Here is a 21,078-nt window from a genome sequence, read left to right on the forward strand (position 1 = left end):
TGCATGAAGGTTTGGGGGTTGCCATGAATTCATCTGTACAGATGGACATGAACTGATCTTTTGGGTGTGTGAATTGGCCAACAAAAGTGTCAGGAATTATGTTGTAAAGGCATGAATTGACACTGTGCAGGAAGACACTTAACTTACTGAGGCAGCAGCCCACCTATATGGTCATAGATGGTCTGATAGCAGGGTGGGTTGCTGTCTCTACAAATCATGAGGTTCCTGCACTCTGAGAGGCAGTCACAGATCATCATTTTTAACTTAGGGTACTGCTAGATTGTGTCACCTGATACCATTTCTGTTAAATTCAGGATGACTGTTTCCTGCCCAGTCTTCGGGGGCATCCCAGCATCTCCGGTGATGCTGGGCTGCCCCCGGAGTGATATTATCAGGATCACTTGTGAAACCATGCCCCTTCATTTAGGCCCCACCTCTTTTCATCCAGTTGCGTCGGGGGTATCCAGAGTGCGCACCGGGTGTCACCAGACCCGATGACGCTTCTGGTGTGAGTGAAGAGATGCCAGACTGCTGTTTGATGTCCTGGCCTGCTTCTACTGATGCCAGCCTCTGTTCTCTGACCCAGAATATCCTGTTCAACCACAGACCTTCTTCAGCCAGGTAACACAGGGCCTGAGTCAGATGTGGACACTAATACATTACCAGCTGGGATTTTGTACGCAGCTGCCGTGTGGAAATATGCTTATGCTACAGCCGCCTGTAAATGTAATGAGACGTCCACTGGTGGCCTAACAGATCCAAGCAACTACGTGCAAATACGCAGCAGTGGTCGCAGTTCCTTCGAAAATCGACCACCTGAGTGTGCAAATGAACACTGTGTCGAGTTAAATGCGAAGCACTTACCCTTACTATGGTTGGATGGGCCCGACCGGCTAGCGCCGAACTTTCTCCGTTGGCCAACTGCAGCCGGAGAAGATTTGGCACCCTGAGTGACATCGAGCCAGACCTCGACATCCTTGCAGCCAAAATCAATAATGTGCAGCCGGTCCTGCTTACGACGAAATTCTTCGTCGTAAACGCGCCAAGCAGTCCCTCGGCCTGACCTCTGCATATTATGAATTAGATGAAAGTACCTAATGATATTGGGGTGTTCTGCAGGGCGGGTTTCCAAATAGCATGCCGAGAAGACGAATATCCCAGCCTGCCAATTAGAATACGTCTGGAAGGCGTCCAAACCAATACCGCCTTTACGCTTGGCGGCTCGCAACTCCTTGCGCATGGTATCTGTAAGGGCGAATACGTCCACATAACGACCCTTCCTTATCCTGTCTTTAACGCACGGACGGAGACCCCGCAGCACCGCGGTGTTTACGCAACGCACCACCCCAGCGTCAGCACTATCCGCGGGCGCCTTGTCATCACGCGGGGCGTGGCGCTTATGGCGAGTCTTATGCAAGCGCCTGTCAGCCTCAATCCTAGCGAACTTAGCCGCACGCTTACGCGCCTTGCGAGCTTTCTGGGAGGGGCTATTATCACTGGAGTCGTCAGAGGTAGAATAACTTACGTCACTAAATGTAGAATAGGAACTGGCCGAACACTCACCAACCGTCCCAGCTATAGGATCAGCACGGCTACCGGATTGATGCGAACCAGAAGCCGCCTCGTCACCAGCTTCCCAGGAGGGGTCCATGGAACCTGTAATAGATGTTGAAAGGCCGTCTGGAGCCAGGGAAGGCTGTGGGACCCCAACTGACGGAAGACCACCATTAGGACCCGCACCTGAAGCGCTGTCAGGCATACGTACGTCTGAAACGCAATTTATCTGCGACGCGGCTGGAGCAACGGGGGGCGCAACAGGGGTGCTTGGCCCTGCTTGCGCAGTAGCAGGCATCAAGGCCGCAAACATTGGCGCCAAGGTGGTGGCCATATTAACAAAAAGCCCCATAATAGCAGTGGGGTCAAATGCCTGCTGGCCAGCTGATGGCAGGGGGGAGGGAGCAACAGGCAGAGGGCCAGGAATAGCGGCAGGCAAAGAGGGCATAGCAGCAGCCCCAGGCAGTACCAGTGGGGCTGCAGCATTAACGGACCTAAGCCCCGCCCCCCGCCGAGTCCCAAGATGGCGGCCGCTAACAGCGGAGGCAGCGTCATCCGCGCCACCTCCGCTAGCAGCCTGGGACCGTCCGGCAGCACGGGGGAAGGGTGTACGCGAGGGGGCACAGCTCCCACTCGCAGAGCGCCGGGTGCGGCGCCGGCTAACTCCCGCACTGCGGGCGCGGCAGAGTGAGCCCCGCGACGCCCGCCGTCCGGCGGGAGTAGAGGAAGGCCTCACAAGAGCGGAGGTGGCCAGGGCATCAGCCGCTGGAGCAGGAGAGAAGCGGGAAGGAGGGTGAGTAGAGCGGCGCGGGCGGTCCATGGAGCAGCTGGCCCAGCAGGTGACACGGGGAAGCTGCACAGGGTAGCAGGCACAGCCTCAGGGACACAGGGAGAGAAGAGCAGGTAGAGGAGCTATAGGAAGAGAGGGACAGAGACAGCACAAAGGGAAACAGGGATTAAAAACTAAGATAAAGTGGAAAAAAGAAAAGTATAGAAAAGAAAAGTCTGCTTGTGCACACTGTACCTGACCCAAATGAAACAGGAAAGAGGCCACAGGCTTGCAAGCCTAGCCTTATATAAGCTCTGTCCCACTCCGCCCAATAATGATTTAATAGGCTGTAACCTAACCCCATAATCACTACCCCAGGCAAAAGCCCAGCCTCCTGGTTTAAGACACTCCTGTCTTATTCAAGCCCTCCGTTATTCAAACGCATTGTGGCTAAGAAGCATGCACAGTATACCGATAATTGCTCAACTGCGTGAACAATAGCATCCACATCTGAATCAGACACACAGACTAGTATTAGTAGTGGTGTGTGTATAAACACTCCTGGTGATGCCCATCTTCTGTATACCCTCCACCCCTACACACACACACACTCCTAATAGTGCCAATGTTCTGCATACCATCCGCACACACACATAAACACACATTCCCAGTGGTGCCCGTCTTTGCATACCCCACCTAAACAACCCCTCCTCCCCACACTCCTGGTGGTTGGTGGTGCCCATCTCTTGCACACCCCAGGTGTGGATTGATAGATATACAGTATCTAGATAGACAATAAATAAATAGACACCAGAAGGTAAATAGGCAATAGGTCAACAGGGACAAAGGTAGACAGGGTTAAAAGGTCAATATGTAAATGGTCGACAAGGGCTTGGGTCAAAAGATCGACATGGTCAAAAGGTCAACATTCAAATGATTGACACAGAAAAGATCGACACTTTTTGTTATTTTAACCCCTATCCTAACCCTAAACCTCCCCGTAGTGCCTAACCCTCCTCCAAGTGCCTCCCCTCCCCCTAGTGCCTAACCTTCACTGTCCCTATCCCTAATTAGACTAAGTGCCTAACCCTAATAATTATGAAAAAATCATGAAAAACATTCTGTTGACCTTTTAAGTGTCAACCACTTGCACGTCGACCTTTTGACCCTGTTGACCTCTTACCTGTCGGCCTTTTAACCCTGTCAACCTATTGGCTGTCTACCGTCTGGTGTCTATCAATTGACTGTCTATCTAGTTACTGTCTATCTACCATCCTGATATGCACACCCCTGGAGTTATTAGCTCTTATACAGTATGTGCTTCCAGTGAAGTATAAGTCTAGATAACAGTTTTTTGTGCCTTAGCTTTCCCCCCTTCTCTAGCACTGTCACCGACTCCCCCTGACACAGGTCATGTAAAATGCATGCTGTATGTCTGTGATACTGTTGATTAGAAAAATGTTGGTACTTTGGTTAATGCAATCACTGGTTCTGACTTAAACTGTATTAGCCAGAATGTAGTTCCAGCCTACTTTCACTTCTGGGTCGGGGATAGCGGCAGCTGCGACTGATAAGACTCACAGCTGCCAGCATCATGTAGTAGATGGATGGATCTCTTTTAAGGATAACCATCATTTTCCTGTTTGGCAGACTCAGTGGCGCCCTCCTGGTTTCGGTACACTAGGCCCTAATGGCAGCGTTGGCCCTGCCCACAGGCCTGTTCCACCACCATCTCTCCTCTTACTTTTCTCTCATAAGTCAAAGAAGGGACAATAGCAATAGTTCAGGAATTCGGCTTTGCCCATCAAAAAAACCCAACAAGTCAGTATTTACAAAATAAAACAACCAGACACTTTTTTATTTGAATATCACATTTATTCACATATTATCTAATAAAACTTTTTACATTTATTGTCAGTATTTAATAATTAACAAGCTATATTTAAATTATTTAAAGCCAATAAAAGAAAAAAAAAGTAAAAATTAAGGTTTGACAAACAAAAATATACACCACAAACTTTTCTATACATGTATAGTTCCCACACATGGTCACTCTTTACAGTTCTGGGCTTATCTTACTTTCCATGGTGCAGCTCTATGACTTGATTTGCATTCTGTATACATATACACAGTACATACAAATACAATGCTTTGATTTTCACTTGTTACAGTGTGACATGATTGGTGAGTATTATAGAATATTTATATCCACTCCAAATTTCTTTTAATGTATTTTACTTCTGAGCCATGTCCTTCATTTGTTCACCCATTCCACAGCTCATTTATAGTCATAGAGATATTATCAGTTACCCTAGATATGTGTCAGCACATATACAATTGGTATATAAATAAAATCATTAATCTGTCTGTATGTTAAAGTGTCCATTATAATACCACATTCCTAGGTTTTGAAGTGCCCACAAATGATCTATCCTGTAAGGCATAGGGGGCCTGATTCAGCGGTGCACTGCTGATTACAGATTCACGATTATTGGGGAACTGCGCGTGCGCAGGACCCATTCTGCACATGTGATCCCAGGTTGCGACCTTGGTCACAGCCCTAGGATCACAGATGCAGCAGGAGGTGTCAGACACCTGCTGTATTTGCATTTTAGCAAATACAGCAAATAAACGTTGTGTGCGGCTTTGTAATTCTTTCCTCTGCTGAATCAGGCCCAGATACCATAGTTTTCTAGCCAGGATGTGCTGGGAGAGCCATCACTATATTTTGACAGTACTTAGACTTGTATGATAAAAGAAAACCTTCTCTTCATAAGCTTAAAAGACAACCTGCTGATGAGCATACAAAGTAATTTACTAAGGGCAGTATAGCACACAATCCAATGACGTGCAGTGAGGTCAATGGCTGGGGAGGTACACATGGAGATGGGTCTGAGTGCTGGGAGCCTATCTCACCCCCTACTCACTGTAACTCTCCCCTCACTACACTAAGCTTCAGTGTACATTGATTCTCCTACCTGCATCACTGTCTTCTCTTGCTGCTGGTCACATGACACATCCAAGGTGTCCATCAGCGCTCAAAGCAGGCCCCCCATACTCAGAGGCATGCCTCTATTAGTACTCTTTCTCTGCAGCTTACTGCCCGTGGTGTAGCCCAGCCCCCAGCTCTGCAAGCAGTGTCTGACTATACAGAAGCAAGGCTGAGCTGCTGCTGCCTCATCTCTCCTCTCCCTGCAGTCCCAGGGAGCTCCACAAAGTTTGTGAGTGTTAACTATAAAAATTATTACTATAAACAAAGAAGATGTTTATAAATAAATATAATAAATATCTTCGTTATATTATTCTAATAAGGCTCTGCCTCCCCTGCCTATCCTGACTGCACGTCCCTGACACAATCACAAATTTACCTGTGGTCTAGGAGGAGACCTGTAAAACATTCACTGTTTGGGGTCCTGAGGACCGAGTTTGAGAACCTGTGTACTAGAGATGTATATGTACTATGTAGTGCAATGTTGGTTTTCCTCTGCTCAGTTATAGCTGACCACTGGGCTCAATACAAATTATAACTTCTCCAGTCCCCATATGCATAATGGACCTTCTGCTGCCCTTGATAAATTACGCTAAGTATCTACTTTCAGGGATGGTATTTAAGTATCATGACAGTGTTTGTTCCTAGGAAAACACCTGGGATCATATTCTTACCCACCTCCATCACAATGCCAGACAATATAAACTTCAGCATACTGTACATTATCAATTTAGAATAAAACACCATTATCCTCTCAAAAGTAGTAAAAAACACGTGTTCTTTCCTAAACATATGTGATGAAAGATCAAGTAATGTCATTAAGACCAAATAAATTAACTTTTTGTGAATATATAATGCATACGATTGTCCCTGCAACAATATAAAATAAATCCTTAAAAATATCTTTTTATATATATACAAATGCATAAATTAAAACAAATCAATTAAATCTTTTCAAAATATTGCATATTCAAAGTAAGCAGAAATAGTGCAAAGCAAAATTTTATTTTATAGAAAATATTTTTAGCTTGTCTACTTTGAAGTCGTACGTTAATACTAACACAATGCTTGTGTCAAACTTAGGTAGACATGGAAGGCGTTACACAGACCCAGAGAAAAGTCACCATCAAAGTTACTAGATTAAATACAGTGTATTGACAGTGAAAAATGTTATTTACAAGAGTATTAGATCCTGATTTGGACTATGCCACATTTGCAAAATAAATATTTGGAGGCTGCAAGGTATTATATAAACACAGTGATATAAGGCTGTGTACAGTGCAGCCATAAATTGGCAATTTATCATTAATATGCACCGCAGGTGTGTATAGCTCATCATTTGCTTCGCTTATACAAGGTTGCACTTATCTTATCCATCAAAATGAATTTTACAGAAGAAAATATTGCACAAAGAAAATCACTAATACAGAATGAGACATTCATTTTGGAAATGACCTGTAAGGTCAGGTACACATCAGAACGATGCCAAAATGACGCAATGGTCAATCCAATTTCCCTTCATCTCAGAACAAACCATACTGAGTATACACGCTGCGCAATCCTTCAAGCGACGGAATGATTTAATATGTCTTTTTATTGTATACGATTTATCGTTGCTCCTGTACACACTAGAACAACCATCTTTAAGAGGTGACGTTTTCAGAGGCCAAATCAGAACAAAATATCGCCTTGTCGTCCGGTTGGCCATACATACTACACGATGTGCACCACATCGTTCATGATAACTTTTGATTGACCGTATAATGGCCAGCCAGAAGATGTCATATACGACTCCCGAGAGTGCGCAATTAGGCATACACATAATATGTTGTTCCAATTTGCCTCAAAACTACATATCATGCCGATATCGCTCTAGTGTGTACCCGACCTAAGCCGTCTACGGTGTTAAAACAAAATCATTGAGCTTGATCAGATGTCTGTATTGAGAGCTCTACCATATATGGCTGCTTTCGATTTACTTATATGACGACAGCATAAAATGGTGTAAACAATCTATGCATATCATTTAATAACAGTTAAAGATGTATTAATTAAAAATCTCATGCTTTGATAATGGTACATAATGGTAGATTGTGCTGATATCAAGTTATTTTGAATCTCTCGGATGCTATATATACAAAATTTGTATATCCATACCTAATTCCTGTACCATATTTCGATCAAGCCTACACTACACTGTCTTCGCTCTTAGAAATATACAAAATAAAAACATTGTCTCTGGACTCACTGTGTAAACAATTTAACTAAAATAATTCAATTTAACATATTAAATAAATAATTAGGGCAAACTATATTTTCTGTTATTGGACCTTGATATATACAGTTGTCTTAAGTGTAAACTAATTACACATGACATAAAAAGCCTGAATTTCTGTCAAAATGATCATAATAATAACTAATAACTATGGGTTTATTAGATTTCCCTTTGTCAATACTGATCTTTGACTCTTTTGTTGTTCTAGATGGGAACTCAAAGAAAAGGGTGCATATGTAAGAGCTTCTAAATCCCTAACAAAAACAAATACATTTAATTTTCTAAACAGCGCTACAAAGTTTGCATAATCTGATAATTGATATGGGTTTCTTCACCTTTTCATGTGCATCTGTTTACAAAAATGTTCCCCAATTTAAAACTATTTACTTAGGTCATACTAACCTACTTTCTGGCTGCCCCCTCCCAGGACCTGTGCGTGGAAGGGGTTGTTGTGGCCAAGTGGGCAATGCAGGTGGCGTGGCAGCGCAATCGCGCTATCAAGACCTCGCCCCCCTCTTTACAATGTTGTGATTACCGGAATTGTAAAGCAGAGGGTGCAACCAAAATGACGCAATTCAAGCCGCCTGGTCTCCAGACTCCACTCTTGGAGACATCTACTTTTCTGATCGCCCAGGAGAATCCAGATTCTGGAATCTGCAGGACATTACAGGAGAACAGGCAAGTAAGTCAGTATTGTATAAGTCTTCTAAATGCTGCATATCCCAGGAATTAACTTGGGTAACTTGTCTAGTGCCAGGTAACTGGTTTGCGATGCTAAACTTTCAAAAATATTTCTATAATGATCAGTTTGTATGGATTAAGAAAAAACCACAAGATGATCTATAAAACAGATAATAAAAATGTACCTTTGGGAGGCCTAAAGAATGAGTTTAAAAGTGCTCTAACTAAGTAGGAAAATAGATCTCTTAGATCAGTTTTCGGGAAAATAAAAACATTTTGTGATTCATTTTAGATGCTCTGTATGAGTCTACATGTATCAACTACAATATTGATGTTTAATTGACTTAAATAAAATGGACATGCTGGTGTGCCCCAAGTCCTTTTGTTGTTGTTGTTGTTGTATGAGCTTTTTTGAATGGCAAGTACACTTACATTTCTTAATTTGTTGTAAACATAAAACTCTTAAATACACACATGATGAACACATCTAAAGAGCTTGTCAGTTCAGTGCAGTTTTACAACTCTTGTTTGATCCTCCATCTTGGTGAGAAATATATTTTTCATGTTGAGATGATAATGCTTACATAGTAATTAGATTGGTCCCTTCTATAATCTAACAGGAGATCTGCAGACACATCCAAAGTTATTTAGTCAATTTTCTTCTGTTTGGACTCAAATTGAAGTCTGTGACACATTTATGTATGTATAATACACTGCATTAAGTACCATAAAATGATTACAGCTACATGTTTTAACACATATGGTGACTGGTTTGTCTTTGCTGGAGATTTTACAGCAATAGCTGTCTTTGCTTCTATGTGCACTTAGTACGGTCTCCAGACAGACTCATCCATTCTACCACTGGTGGTCAAAGTGGTGGGAGAATTGCTATGGCTTCCGTCTGCATCTACTCCATCACTCTGGTTGGCCAGATTGTGGTTCATCAAGTTGTTCCCAGCTGTTACACTTGTGCAAGAAGAAAGCATTCTAGATGGAGAGCGTTCCCCTGCAACCATGGAGAACTGATATGATCCAGAAGATGTGCCATAGTATAAATGGTATGGCGATGCATTAGTCTGGAATGGTCCGCTTTGGTTTTGAGATGAACCAGGATAAGGAGGCGGTAGGTAAGTGGGATGGAAACGTGTGGTGGCAGGCATTCCAGTCACACTAATGCCTCCGATTCCAGTTGTTGAGGGAGAAGCAGTGTAGGAAAAGGCAGAGGACATAGCTCCTGGATAATGCACACGAGCATCAGAAAACCTGGACTCAGTAAGAGATGGTAAAGTGGAAAAGGAGCGGTCAAACTGTCGATGGTCCGAGAATGGACTGAGATCTGTTGCTGAAAAGATAAAGAAACAGCTGCATTAGTCTTAAATACATTTGAATAATTTTACCAAAGCAAATCTGAACCCTTGATAAGTTCAAAATTGTTAGTTGTAATAAAGACTAAATAATGTCCTAATCACAAAGGCATTTCAGGACATTACTGCCTTCAAAAACAATGCCTCCCAACATCTGTATGAATTCGGACAAAGGGCGTGGCTGCTCTTACTACATCATTGTGGGTGTGACCATACCCAGACTTAGCACCTATGAAGTGCTAGGCTGACTTCCTCTCCTATAAAACAGTCTTTTATTGGCACATGCACTGAAGGCACCTTCCAATACTGCGTGTGGCAGGGAAGGTACACTCACATACAGTTTACTTCCATACTAATAACATTCTGTGGTGTCTACTAGTAGACTAGTTCAAGAATACTAGTTGAAAAGTAGTAGGCAAGGTTAAAAGTATATAAAAAATAATCTTTAGGACCTCTTAGTGGTCTAATAGTAAAAATATAGCAGGGATGATAGAGGAAAGTTGGATTTACAGTTATAGGACAAAAAAACAGAGATATTATGAATGGCTGAAAATGTAATTCTAATCCATTTTGAAGCATTTTATTTTTGTTATTTATTCTCTAGCATTAAAAGAATGGATTTACTAGCAGTTTTACTGCATGTGACAGCATGCAAATGGTTACAATGGCCATCACATACATATTTCCCCAAATACCCTCACCAAGGTAATATTTGCCTCCAGTGGTGTCACTGAATAACCCAAGTTAAACAGCCGATGCATATTTTTTTTATACAATATAGTTGGTCAAACTCTTTGACATGTTGAAGTAAAAGACCTGAACAGTCGCTGACTAGACACTGCTATATTTCTGTGAAAGAATATTCTCCTAGGTGACTTATTTACATCAATAAACTGTCCTATTAGTACAAATGTATGTCACAGCGGACGTCTTTTTAATCTTTTTGAACTTTTTATAAATCATGTTTAAAAAAATAAACAGAACAGTTCTGTTATTCATTTTTTTAATTTTATTATTATTAAGCATATACACTTCAGAAACACCATTTTAGCATCCCCAGGAAGCAAAAGAACGGATGGTAGACCAGTTCCAAAAAATGTAAAAAATAAACAACAACAAAATAAAGGCACTGCAGATGGTTGAATGGTCACAGTTTTTATGGCACCCCAATTTCCCATATGTAAGTCACATTTTGCCAGCTTATTCCCCAGGTGCTCATTAATTGATATGCTTGGGTGTGGTTCTGTCTCTTTAAGCCAGTACCTGAACCCATGGAAGAAGCATCATTTGTATATAAAATCTATGTGATACAGTAGCTGGAGCCAAATGGTGCAGAGCAATGCTCATATTTTTGAGTGTCAGTGTAGGGACTGACCAGAAGGGGAGGCCGTGACGTGTTTTGTCAGCTTGACATATTATGACAATACTTTGGTACTATAATTCCCTGAATTTAAATGAATTACAGTTTGTAATATAAGTAGGTGAATGCTGAGTGTGTATGTTTATATAATAATATGCATTTATTACGTAAAAGGCAATGCAATATACCTTGTCAGCAGTAGTGTTAATAAATTGTATATATATTACAAAATAAGGAATTACAAATAACTACTGCTAATTGCTATACCAATTATACAGATATATTGATGTTAAGTGTCATGTGTTCTTTTTTTTAGATGTGGGCAAGTTTACACAAATCTCCCATTGATATACAGGGAATTCCAGCTACCACCCCATGTAAAGGATTACATGGTAAAACCAAAGGAAAATGTTACATTAATTGCAAAGTGAGACATTTTTTCACTTCATTGCGTGCTTCTCCTTGTCATACTTAATCTGTAGAATTCACGCAGGGAGAATATGCTACTATATTACACTTTACTGCTTTTTTTTTTACTTATCTATGTTCCATATTTATGTGTTTATAAGATGTAAATGTGTGACATTTTTTGTTATGAATTGCTATATCTTTATTAATATTTATGTAAACATTTCAGATGAACAAAAAGATTATTGACATAATATATGACATTTGTATGTGACATACTTTGTCTCACCCACTCCTATATTGTCCTGTATGGTAAAACCTGCTGGCTAGAGTGCTGAATTGCACCTTTTCTTTGCCAATCAAAATATTTCAAGGATATGTTTATTTTCTTCTCAAAATCACACCAGCTGCTTCACCAAGTGAATGAGCCCATTTATCCCTAAGAATTTGACCATTGTGAGACGTAGTACAGGGACCAAGAACTTCCAAATCTGAACTGATCTATCTACGGAAATGTCAATGTTTTGGATTGGGAGTGTGGTGAGGTGTGGTATGTATATAAATTAGAAGGCATGTAAAGGTCAGTACTGCTGATTAGTAGTGTCCGGTGTTCTTGGTTTAAGTGCCCACTATGAAAGATCATATAGCTGATTTTTCAGTAAGGGACAATTTCAGATCACTTTAATGACTGTGATTGATGGCTTCATTCTCTAAACAGTCAATAGTCTTAACCTGGGATTTCAAGTAAATTGGCAAAATCTCTAAAGCACAAGGGGTTAATCTTTCAATATTTTAATAATGTCAGATGCTGGCAGACTGTTATTATAACTCTGTTTATTTTCTGTACACTTTCAAACCCCCAGAGGAAAAGAAGTCTTGAAGAATGTCTGTTCCCCCATACAGTTGGATACTAACCAAACTCTAGGCTTGCCTGTCTGTGGTCTCACAATGCTTTGCTGGTTAGTAAGTTATATGGGATTCATTAACATTTTAACTGCTTGTGAATTTAGAAAATGTCATTGGTAGTAAAAGGACTATACCCTTGTACATTAAAGTACATATAGATTCGTCGATGTATGGTATCACACAATTAGTAAATCATAACCACTTGTAATTTATCTTATGCTCTAGATAGAACATGAATTTATACTGACAGTATATTGTAATATAATGATAACATACTGTAGCAGACACACAGAAAATAATCCATACTTTTTACAAGGGTTCCTCATTCTAATACAATGTTACAGTCTGAATTTTCTTTTTATGTTGTACAAACCATTAAGGCTAGTTACTGGTGTTAAGAATAAAACCACCAGAAATACTAGATGTCGAACTCAATTGCATTTTACATGCCCTGTGAACAGTGCTTGCACTTTGGTCAGGGATGGGGTAATAATATGATAAATGGAGGACTCTATGTGTACAATGGAGGACTCTATGTGTACATGCCCTCTAAATATCCCTAGGGATATCTACCAGATTACTAACATGCTCTCCTGCTCTCCTGGAATGTCTGGGGGAGTTATACATTTTGGGATGTTCTCCCACACTCTCGGGTCTTGCACATTTTCCCTATGAAGTGGGTGGAACCTGATGATCATGGGATCCATGGCCACACCCACACTGCATGAAGATGTCACAAATCATGGCATTTATTAGTGGAAACGTGATGACCTGGCCATATCTCCACAATCTTGCCCCTTGGACTATGTCAAGTATGATTAAGGCCCTTTTGCGCAGCTCATTCAAAATGTACATTTCCTTATTATACTCAATGAACTCTCGGATCCCCAAACCAACATTGCTGTGTGACTGGGTTATATAGTCCCAAGTAAAAAAAAATTTCTTGTAAACTGGCTGTATTAATATGTACTATTTGGCACCTAAACTAAGAGCAGGGTCCTCCTACCTTCTTTTTTGTATGCTAATACTGAGGGGTAAATTTACTAAGGTGAGAGTTTTTAGAAGTGGAGATGTTGCCCATAGCAACCAATCAGATTCTAGCTATTATCTTCTAGAAGCTACTAGTTAAATGATAAGTAGAATCTGATTGGTTGCTATGGGCCACTTCTAAAAACTCTCACTTTAGTAAATATACCCCTGAGTCTTGTTTTTATACTGTGATTATTCCCAATTAAATGGTGCTGCAGAATATGCTGGATATATAAATACATGTTAAAAAAAATAATATAAAGGAAATAACATAAGTAAATAGAGCAGGCAGTGTCCAAAATGATTCTGCACCACAAGCTCTCCCATTGTAAGATGTTGTGGGGTCTTTGGATCAGAACCAACACCATACTCATTTACATGCTTTTACTAGCGTTAAAACATACATGACTTTTATATTTAAATGCAATTAAAACATCATTTTTTTTATTTCAGTGGGAACAGGACTTAAATCAATCTTTACATGGTTAAAATACTTTGCTATGAAAGTATATTCAGGAGCTGGAAATTTCCAAGTCTTGCTGACATTAGATATCAGTCCTAAAATAATGGTGTGCATTGTGACTCCCATAGTTAGATTCTTGCGGGGAACTGGAAATTCCTATGTTTGCTACTAGATGTCAGACACAATTATAGTACAGCAGTTATATAATGTTCAGGCCCTCTTTATCCTAAAAGGACAGAATTTTAAATGTTTCCACTAAAATCAGCTCATGTAAAATAATTGTAGCCAAACAGTGGCTCATGTTAGGAATAGAATTTCAAATAATTTAGAGATTTTTTTTTTCACTTCCAAACTGTTGTAGCTGGGAAATGCTGCTCCTGTCTATATAGGTGCCTGGCTAGTTATATACTTTTATCCTGGGCAGGTTTTAGGCATCCGCCCTGTTTCTTTATACAACTGCTGCACACTGAATCTAGTGAGGCTCAAGAGGTAGATGGGGAGTCGTTGACTCTGGGCCCTGAAGTATTAATGAATAATGCAATACTGGAAAACAGACAACCCTTTCAATCTCAGAAACTAGTTGATGGTAGAAATGTGTCCAGATGAAGGTGAAATAATATTACAAGACAAATGTGCAGATAACCAACCAACAACTAAAGTTACAGATGTGTCCACACGAAAAACAAAACAAACCCCCTAAACTTAAGTACCTAGCACACGATGGACCTCATTCAGAGTAATGCGGTATTCCCATCTCTTCTGTGTCTTTGGACGCAGCAGTGATGCAAAACATGCTAAAGCCGCAGGAGGCATCTGAAGGCAAAAGGTGCACACTACTTACATTGCAGATCTTAGTGCTGCATCCAAAGACGCAGCATCGTATCACCGTTGGACAGCCATTGGCAATCTGAGTAGGAATGGGCGCCGAAACTCCTCTGTCAGGCCAGAGTGGCTGTTAGCAATTTCTGAGTAAGGTCAGGGCTTGTGCAAGTGTGCGTATGGGTCCGATGTTACTCGAAGTTACTGATTGTTTTGCTATGTTGCCCTAGTATACGGATGTAAGGGAAAGTGGGCGTCCTTATGTCTGGCTGCATTCATAGTGAATCAGTCCCTCAGTACCGATCGCAAGTGCAACTACGGATGCACATCGAGCGATTGTTTGTCATTGCCCATGCTTATAAGACGCACTGAGGGCCTGATTCAGAGCCGCTCGTAAGCGGCCGCTCGTTTACTGAGCGATGTTCGCACAACTGCGCATGCGTATGGGTCGTAATGCGCATGCGCCAACCAGTCATTGCGGTCGGAAATCGAGCACTCGCAAAATAGCGAGTGCCTGCTAATTTGAGTGACAGGATGAGGCGTTTGTGGGTAGTAACAGGGGAAGGTGCTTGAAAACGGGGAGTGGAGATCCGAACGCAGGCGTGCCAAACGGTCAAAACGGGCATTTTAAGGGTGTGCATAATTAACAAAGCAGCGTCATCGACCACGTCACTTGGTTGTTTCTTAGCCTGAACTGTTCGCATGATTGCGGTAGGAAAATCCAACCACAAGCACTGCGAGCAGTTCAGACGCCTTTCGATGTACTCGATTAATCAAATAAATAGCGGAGATGACGTAGGATGCAAGCGGCCAGGGGTCATCTTTACAAAATAGCGAGCGCATGTTTTGTTCGCTCACTCAGACATAGAGGCGTCAACAGACCGCAAAGAGCGAGCGCTCAATTTAAATAGCCGGCCCCTTTTTCTGAACGAGCGAGCGCAAATAGCGTTCGGCTCTGAATCAGGCCCTGAGCGTGCACTGTGTTCGCATTGCGATTATGATCATAAAGAGGAACCTATTGCAGAGTGAGTGACAGGATATCAGCGTTTGGTGATGGAGGAGTGGTCGGAGAAACGCAGGCGTGCCTCTCCATTTGAACGCCGTTTCCTGGGCGTGCCTCTCCATTTGAACGCCGTTTCCTGGGCGTGCATAAATTAGCTACTGTAATTTCATAAGCAGCTTGAGAGCCCTCTGCGTGCGAGGAGTCTTGCAGTGTCTGCGGCTGGTCAGACCTGCTGTTAATGCTGCATGAGTGGCCGATATGTGTCGATGGTACCGATGTTTATGCAGAAGAGTGAGATTTGACGGATATGAGAAAGCAGTAGTGGGCGTCTTTATGCGGGCTGAGCTTTGGCAAGCATTAGCATATTTTAGCAGCTGCGTACCGTATGGATTCACAGCTATGATCGCAATTGCATTTCCTACTGAATCAGGTCTTAAGTTGAGGAAAAAGTGCACAACATGGGAATTGCCCCATATGGTGCAAAAACTACAGCATACAGATGGAAGAGGCAGGTCTGTTAGACTACTTATAATCACCACTAAAGTGTCAAACCTGAGAAAGTACCTCAATACAGTACTTACATAAATGGGGTTGCAGCAAAGCATTGGCAGGACTAAGGATTAGAAATAGAAATACCTTTAATATAGTAGCACCTTTGCCTCCTATTTTATATAACAGGGTTCGAATAAACATACAAGTTGCAGAATAATATTTCATATCCAGAAAGACAGACCCAATCACAAGTGATAGTAAGGGAGTCGAGGTGAGGAGTTATGTCCCACAGAACTATGGGATAAGTGAGACACATCAGGGAGCACCTCTTCTTTAGTCAGTACACAGGATTTGCTATACCGCCCCTTCCCCTTGAGGCCACACCCCTTCTCATGTGCGCACGCCTTTGGTCTATTTGTCACACCAGGTGTCACCGAACTCAGTGACGCCACTAGTTCGGGGACATAAACGGTCAAGTGTCTAAGGGCCATACCACTGAACTATAATATATTGGTAATTTTAAATCTGTAATATCGGTAAATTTATGGCATCAATTCAAGTATTCTGAGGGAATATATGTATGTATCTAATGTATTATTGTCATTGTGGAATAACACTTACATTTATGTGTATCAATTATTTCATTGGATCCATTTATAGCTGTTGGTCATACAGAGTTCCTGAATATTAAATTACTAGCTCCCTTATTAAGGACTTAACTGCACTTTCGTACATTATTTAAATAATGTATATTAGGGAAGTGATTTACTAACCTAAATTCCTCTAGGTAAGGTTCCCCAAGCCAACCTGTAGTGGATTGCTACCAATATCCTGTGAAGCTTGGGTGGAGGTACTAACTCAGTGTGAGAAGTGAGATAAAATCAAGTAAGCAATTCACAACAGATGCAGAGTACAGATAAGCCCCGGTTACCAAAGCATGCCATGTCATTATCAGCCCTCCATCTTTCTGTTTAATATACATTAGGCCTCTGCTAATTTACTGATTCAAAATTGCAAAGCTGCAACCAAGCAATCCATCCTATCAATTATGATAATGCAGCAGGAGGTATCACGCTACCTGCATGCATTACTTATCCAAGCTGCGTTGTACAACACAGCATCGTATAATCTGCGAGAACATCGGCCGGCTAAGTGACCCATGGGATCACGCAAGCTGGCTGCAGCAGATGAGAGAAAGAGGCCAGGAAATCTTTGTCAGCCGATGAAGATCCTGGCCTTTTCCACCCCCCCCCAAAGGCGGAGACACACCTCCGTTTCGGTCAATCACTGCTGCTCTGTGTGTGAACAGGCAGGACTCATACTGCACTTGTGCAGTAAGGGCAGGGTCGGCCCGACATATACGCCGGGTACGCGACTGCGTAGAGCGCCAGAATGAAGAGGGCGCCGCGAAGACTGACAGACTCCTCCAAAATGATAGGAGGTGATGCGCGCCTGCTGTCATTGACGTTAGCGCGACGTCAGTTGGTGTGTGTGCAGTGGGAGATGCGTGTTTGTGGCGTTTGCAGGGGGCCAGCATTTGTGGGGTGCTTTTGGGCCACCAGCGGGCAGCAGGCACCAGGCGGGGAGGGGATGTTGCTGCCGGTCAATAACAACAGCATCCCCAGCCAATCACTAAGGCTGACATCTCCTTAACCAATGGTCGCCTGAGGCCTCTGCCTCCTACTCATGTGACCGCTGTGATGTCACCGGGCCACCTTGCCTGTCTCCTCGTAGATCGCTGGTCGGCCACCACTGCCATGAGGGAGGCGGGGCTGCCATTTATCCCAGAGCCTGCAGTCTGCCCCTGCCTCTCTCTCCCACTGCTCCTCTGGGCTCCGTAGGGGAGGGCAGCATTGCTGCTACTACGAGGGGGTCACATCTGCTGTCACCGTGATGCCGCACACTACTCTGGCTCTGAGGAAGAGGTAAGTACAAGACCTGGGTGTGAGCGTGTCGGGTAGGGGAGGGAGAGGGGAGGGGATCGAGTGAAGTGTATGTGTGTGGTTCTATGTGGGGTGGGGGAACTGTGCAGCCACTGGGTGTAGGAGCATTGTGAATGTCAGTTAAAGGGACCCTTTCAGGGGATGCGGGGTGGAAAGTGCCCTATTAGGCCACAGGTCCTCTGCAGACATACATACTGCACACACAACCACTGCACACATACATACTGCATACTTGCCGACAATCTGGCTGCTCCTTCCGGGAGGGAGCAGCCAGATCGGCAACACAGGGGGCGTGGCCGGCAAAAGGGGGCGGTCCAAATGAGGTGAGGTCAGTTTGCGGGCGTGACAGGGGGCAGGGCCACGCGATCGCGTCATTTTAGCCCTGCCCCCGCTACACAATGCAGGAAAAATAGGCATTGCAAAGCAGGGGGCAGGGCCAAAATGACGCGAATCGCGTCAGCGGCCCCCCCGCTGCGGGGGTTTATCAGGTAATTCGGAGGGGGGGTCGGGGGATCGGCGGCAGGCGGGAGGCTTGCCTGCCTTTCCGGGGGGGCGGGAGCTGCACCCGTTTATCGGGAGGCTCCCGCCCGAATCGGGAGGGTAGGCAACCCTGACATACTGCACACATACATACTGCTCACACAATCACTGCACACATACATACTGCTGCTCACACAATCACTACACACATACATACTGCTGCTCACACAATCACTGCACACATACATACTGCACACACAACCACTGCACACATACATACTGCACACATACATACTGCGCACACAACCACTGCACACATACATACTGCTGCTCACACAACCACTGCACACATACATACTGCACACATACATACTGCACACATACATACTGCACACACAACCACTGCACACATACATACTGCACACATACATACTGCTCACACAATCACTGCACACATACATACTGCTGCTCACACAATCACTACACACATACATACTGCTGCTCACACAATCACTACACACATACATACTGCACACACAATCACTACACACATACATACTGCACACATACATACTGCACACACAACCACTGCACACATACATACTGCTGCTCACACAATCACTACACACATACATACTGCTGCTCACACAATCACTACACACATACATACTGCACACACAATCACTACACACATACATACTGCACACATACATACTGCACACACAACCACTGCACACATACATACTGCACACATACATACTGCTGCTCACACAACCACTACACACATACATACTGCACACATACATACTGCACACACAACCACTGCACACATACATACTGCACACATACATACTGCTGCTCACACAATTACTGCACACATACATACTGCTGCTCACACAATCACTACACACATACATACTGCTGCTCACACAATCATTGCACACATACATACTGCACACACAACCACTGCACACATACATACTGCACACACAATCACTGCACACATACATACTGCACACACAATCACTGCACAAATACATACTGCACACACAACCACTGCACACACAACCACTGCATGCATACATACTGCACACACAACCACTGTACACATACATACTGCTTACACAATCACTGCACACATACTGCTATCTACACTTGCCCTCTCTCTACACCCAGTACTGACGCAACTGCCCCCTCCCTACCGCCAGCTCTGCCTACCCTTACTCCCCTCTAACCCAAAGTCTACTCCAACTTATTCCTGCCTTTACCCCCCGCTTTACCCCAACTGCTGCTTGACCTTAACCCCCATTACCCCAGCTGCTACCTGCCCCCAGCACTGTCTCAACTGATACCAGCCCTCCCCCCTATATGTGACGGGACCTGGAAACAGTGTAGTGGGACCCCTATTTGTTAAAGTGAGGGGTCCCTGGGACCCACAATTTTTTTTAACTCAGAGCAATCACTGGGGGTGACATAGTGCCTTGTGGGAGAGTGAATTTTCAGCAGGGTATACTGACACCCATGCTAGCTTCTACCAGCCTGGAGACCTGTAAGATATACAGGAAGCTGGCACAGCAGTAGAGTGCAGGCTGACAGTTCATATCAAAAGCCGAGTTGTGCTATCAAACTGGAGTACTCTGTCCCAATTGAATGTGGTTCCATGTGAACCTTGTCCCTAATGCCTTCACTGCACTCCTGGGCTCTTGTAATCTGTACTTGTCCTCCTCATTCCCATAAGAAACCTGTGTGTGTGTATATACATATTAGACAGAGTAATTATTTATACATTTGTGTAGATATGAAGTTGCATAGTTATACAGTCAGGTCCATAAATATTAGGACATTGACAGAATTTTCAGATTTTGGCCTCTATTCACCACCACAATGGCTTTGAAATGAAACAAACAAGATGTGCTTTAACTGCAGACTTTCAGATTTAATTTGAGGGTAATTACATCCAAATCAGGTGAACGGTGTAGGAATTACAACAGTTTCTATATGTGCCTCCCACTTTTTAAGGGGCCAAAAGTAATGGGGCAAACTAAACAATCCTAAATCTAACATTCACTTTTTAATACTTTGTTGCAAATCCTTTGCAGGCAATTACAGCCTGAAGTCTGGAACGCATAGACACCACCAGACGCTGGGTTTCATCCCTGGTGATGCTCTGCCAGGCCCCTACTGCAAATGTCTTCAGTTCCTGCTTGTTTTTGGGGCATTTTCCCTTCAGTTTTGTCTTCAAGTGAAATGCATGCTCAATCGGATTCAGGTCAGGGGATAGACTTGGCCATTGCATAACATTCCACTATTTAGTCTTAAAAAACATTTTGGTTGCTTTTGCAGTATGCTTCGGGTCATTGTCCATCTGCACTGTGAAGCGCCGTCCAATGAGTTCTGAAGCATTTGACTGAATATGAGCATATAATATTGCCCGAAACACTTCAGAATTCATTCTGCTGCTTTTGTCAGCAGTCACATCATCAATAAATACAAGGGAACCAGTTCCATTGGCAGCCATACATGCCCACGCCATGACACTACCA

At 43.2% G+C, this 21,078-nt stretch overlaps 1 protein-coding gene across 1 annotated transcript in view; it reads right to left on the reverse strand.

Moving 5' to 3' along the window:
• Positions 1-4,211: 4,211 nt before the first annotated feature.
• RUNX3 (RUNX family transcription factor 3) overlaps positions 4,212-21,078 on the reverse strand; it is a 77,203-nt gene continuing 60,336 nt past the window's right edge. Inside the window, exon 5 of the mRNA XM_088460580.1 lies at positions 4,212-9,610. Coding sequence (XP_088316706.1) covers positions 9,093-9,610 — 518 coding nt within the window. The 3' untranslated portion in view covers positions 4,212-9,092. The remainder of the gene's footprint in view (positions 9,611-21,078) is intronic.

Source organism: Taudactylus pleione, unplaced genomic scaffold (assembly GCF_031769625.1).
Source record: "Taudactylus pleione unplaced genomic scaffold, aTauple2 ptg000007l, whole genome shotgun sequence".
Lineage (NCBI taxonomy): Eukaryota > Metazoa > Chordata > Amphibia > Anura > Myobatrachidae > Taudactylus > Taudactylus pleione.